Here is a 3984-nt window from a genome sequence, read left to right as displayed (position 1 = left end):
AGTTTTAGCTGGGATCATAAAGGACATGTGATCCCAGCTTTGTAGGAAGCTGAGGCAGTAGGACCACAAGCTTGGGGTCAGCCTGGGAACTCTGCAAGAACTAAGAAAATGTTTTATTGTCTACTGATAAGTTGTCATCTTCAAAGCACTAGAACATCAGAATCAATAAAATTTTAGTTCCATTTCACCAAAAATATGTCAATTTTTTTGAATGGTAAATTTGGTCCTTGCAAATGTTAAAAAAAGGAAAAAAAAAACAAAAACAAAAACAAAAACAAAAAACCTTGCAAACACTTAGGGCAGCCTTTCTCATGTTACAAGAATTCCAGATGCCATTCAGTAAATTCAGTGTTAATTATAAAAACATTCAAGTTCAAAGTTATAAAACATTTCAAATTCTTTGCAGCAAAACAAACAAACAAACAAACAAAAAAACGAGTATGAAGTGGAATGTGGGTGTATTCCATACAGTTGTGATGCTGGGAAGGTAACAGAGCTTCCCAGTTCCTGATCTACTTTGGGTCCATGACCCATCTTCTCTAGGGGAGGTGGCCTAGTCCTTTTTATGATGCTATAAACAAAATACCTAACGCTGGGTATTTTATTTTGTTTTTAAATATTTTTTAGTTGTATATGGACCTTTCTTTTATTTATTTATTTATATGTGGAACTGAGAATTGAACCCAGTGCCTCACATATGCCAGGCAAGTGCTCTACCGCTGAGCCACAACCCCGTCCTGAGGCTGGGTATTTTAGAAAGGAAAGAGTTTTAGGGAGCGAGAGGCAGCCGCGCCCGCCGCCGCCCCTGCTCTGTATGAGGCTCTCCCCCGGCGCTGCCGCCGCGGATCGCAGCAGCAGGAGTCGCCGCCGTTGCGGTTGATGTGGTTGGGCCGGGGCTGAGGAGGCCACCAAGATGCCGCAGTCCAAGTCCCGGAAGATCGCGATCCTGGGCTACCGGTCTGTGGGGAAGTCCTCACTGACGATTCAGTTTGTTGAAGGCCAGTTTGTGGACTCCTATGATCCAACCATAGAAAACACTTTCACAAAGTTGCTCACAGTAAATGGACAAGAATATCATCTTCAACTTGTAGACACAGCTGGGCAAGATGAATATTCCATTTTTCCTCAGACATACTCATAGATATTAATGGTTATATTCTTGTGTATTCTGTTACATTAGTCAAAAGTTTTGAAGTGATTAAAGTTATCCATGGCAAATTATTGGATATGGTGGGGAAAGTACAAATACCTATTATGTTGGTTGGAAATAAGAAAGACCTGCATATGGAAAGGGTGATCAGTTACGAAGAAGGGAAAGCTTTGGCAGAATCTTGGAATGCAGCTTTTTTGGAATCTTCTGCTAAGGAAAATCAGACTGCTGTTGATGTATTTAGAATAATTTTGGAGGCAGAAAAAATTGATGGGGCCGCTTCACAAGGAAAGTCTTCGTGCTCGGTGATGTGATAACTCTACTGCAGAACCTGAGGACACTGGGAATGCATTCTACCTGAGGACGCAGACTGCCCCATTATCCTTTAAGATAAATTATGCTTCTTTTTTCTTCTGTTAACCTGAAAGATATCATTTGGGTCAGAGCCCTCCCCCACCCTCAGATTATGTTAAACTCTGACTCTGTCCAAATGAGTTCACTTCCATGTTCAAATTTTAAGCAATCATATTTTCAATTTATATATTGTATTTCTTAATAATATTATGACCAAGAATTTTATCGGCATTAATTTTTCAGTGTAGTTTGTTGTTTAAAATAATGTAATCATCCAAATGATACATATTGTTACACTACTATTAACTAGGAGGCTTCAATATATCAGTGTTTATTTCCTTGTGTTAAATGTATACTTGTAAATAAATAGCTGCAAACCTTAAAAAAAAAAAAAAAGGAAAGAGTTTTATTTATCTCACAGGTTTAGAGGTTGAAACTCCAGAGTGAAATTTACTTCTGGTGAGGGTCTCATGGCAGATGAGGACACAATGGTGGAAGCACATGTGGAGGAGATCACATGGAAGGATGGGAAGCAAAAGAAATTCAGGGTGCAGGGTTTTTCTTTCTTTTCTTTTTCTTCAAGTCTTTTTCTTTTCATTACAATTTTCTCTAACCAGGTTCCTGTGAGAGCTTTATTAATCCTTTCCAAAGGTGATACCCCCAGTGACTTAACTAGGCCCTACCTCTTAAAGGTGCCACTATCTCAACACTGCTACACTGGGAGCTAAGCTTCCCACACATAACCCCCTGGGGTACATACTCAAACTACATCCACACTACAGCAGATGGGGCAATGCCTTTCTTCTCTTGTCCCTTCCTCTGCTAACCTGTTGAAAGAGGCACACATAGTCTACTTCCTCTTATCTTCACTGTCCCCTAAGCCCCTGGAATCTGGTGTCATCACACTGCTGTCCTGTGGCTGTCCAGAACAAGGCCATGAAGGTCCTCCTGATGTTACCATGAAAAATTTTTTTTTTTCTAATCCAACAGGTACAGTTGATCAAGACTTCTTACTTGAAGATATTCTCTTTTGAAATCTCCATGTTTCTTGGTCCCACTGCTGGTGACTCACTTTTTCACTGCTCTTTCACCTTGAATTCTCCCCTTGCCCCGCTTCTATAGCTTCACCTGATCTTGAAAGAATCAGCTGGGGTTCTGATATACTTTAAGCAGGGACACACTGAAATCCCACCTCCTAGGGAAACAACCAGTCACCCATGGGTAATGTGGATAGATAGCTGAAGTAGATAGTAATGTGCCAATGAGAAGACAGCATTTGAGGGAAGAGATGGGAGCTGGTCAGAATAGTCAAAATTGGAGGGTTGTTGGCACTGGAGCCAACTAGGAATCCATGAGGGAAGAGCTTTGGCAGTCCTAGTTCAGACCCACAGAAAAAGTAGGAACCTATGGCTCTCCACACTCTCTTCGTCATGCCTCAGCTCAAAGCACACCTAATGCCTAAGTAGTATCACAGAGCTCCTGGATTAAATCCTTCAAAATGCTCCCACAAGAATCAACACAAGTCTTCACTCAAGTATATGGACCTGATCTTCTCATCTTCCTCATCTCCTACCTCTTGCTCCTCCTTTACTACACTCAGGCCCTACTGATCTCGTTTCTGTTTTAACCACACCAACCTCTTTCTCATCTTAGGCCCTTAGAACTTGCTGTTTACCTGTATAGAACTATTTCCACTAAGTCTTTTCATAGTTGGATCTTTTTCAGCCTTCAGGTCTCAGCTCAGATGCCCTCTCATCCCTCCCCTCTCTGCCCTTGTCAAGTTGTCTTCCTACATCTCTCTCTACCACATCGTATGATTGCTTTCTTTCTACAGAACTTGATATCATTTGAAAAATTATGCCACTTATTTGTTCATTTATTTTATTTTCTGTCTTCTCCATGAATTGCGAGTGCCACAAACTCCATGACTCTTTCTGTTCTTAATCACCTCTTGGTTCCTAGAACTCAGCACAGAGCCAGGCACAAAATAGGTGCCAAATAAGGATAAATGGAATGAGCTAGTAAATTGCACTGTTGACAATTATGGAACCCATCTGTAGGTCACATTGGGAACTAGCAGCCAGTTTCAGATGCACACCCAGTTTGTATTCATGAGGATAATCTTGAGTTCCATTTGAGAAAGGAAAAGCAAGTATCTGAATATTTACATCCTTTATACCTCAAGTCAATCAGAAGATGGGGGAGAGCCCAGGAAATACCTTCCGCATTCTTTGAACCAATCAAAAACCCAATCGAGCCCCCCATGTAAGAGGAACCAATTATAATGCTGATGGGAATGCCCAGTCAAAAGCAGAGTGGACTTTAGAAAGGCCATCCCCATTCCTCAGGGCCTCAGCTGTCCCCTCTCCCCACAGGCTGTCTGCAGACCCTTTCTCTGCTGGTCTGTGCACTGCCTGTCTGAAGTGTATAGCTGCAGCTCCCTGGGCTCTGTAAGCCGTTTTAGGCCATCAGGTGTTGTG

General features: G+C 41.8%; 1 protein-coding gene across 1 annotated transcript; it reads left to right on the top strand.

Annotated features, from left to right (window-relative positions):
- Window positions 1-778: 778 nt before the first annotated feature.
- On the top strand, window positions 779-1715 carry LOC306648035 (GTP-binding protein Rheb-like). The gene is given in 2 exon segments (XM_079117712.1): window positions 779-1133; window positions 1136-1715. Coding segments are annotated over 2 exon segments (549 nt in total). The 5' UTR covers window positions 779-913; the 3' UTR covers window positions 1465-1715.
- The last annotated feature ends 2269 nt before the right edge of the window (window positions 1716-3984 follow it).

The sequence above is a fragment of the Sciurus vulgaris genome, assembly GCF_902686455.1.
Source record: "Sciurus vulgaris genome assembly, chromosome: 17".
Taxonomy (NCBI): domain Eukaryota; kingdom Metazoa; phylum Chordata; class Mammalia; order Rodentia; family Sciuridae; genus Sciurus; species Sciurus vulgaris.
This window is presented reverse-complemented; position numbering and strand designations above follow the sequence as displayed.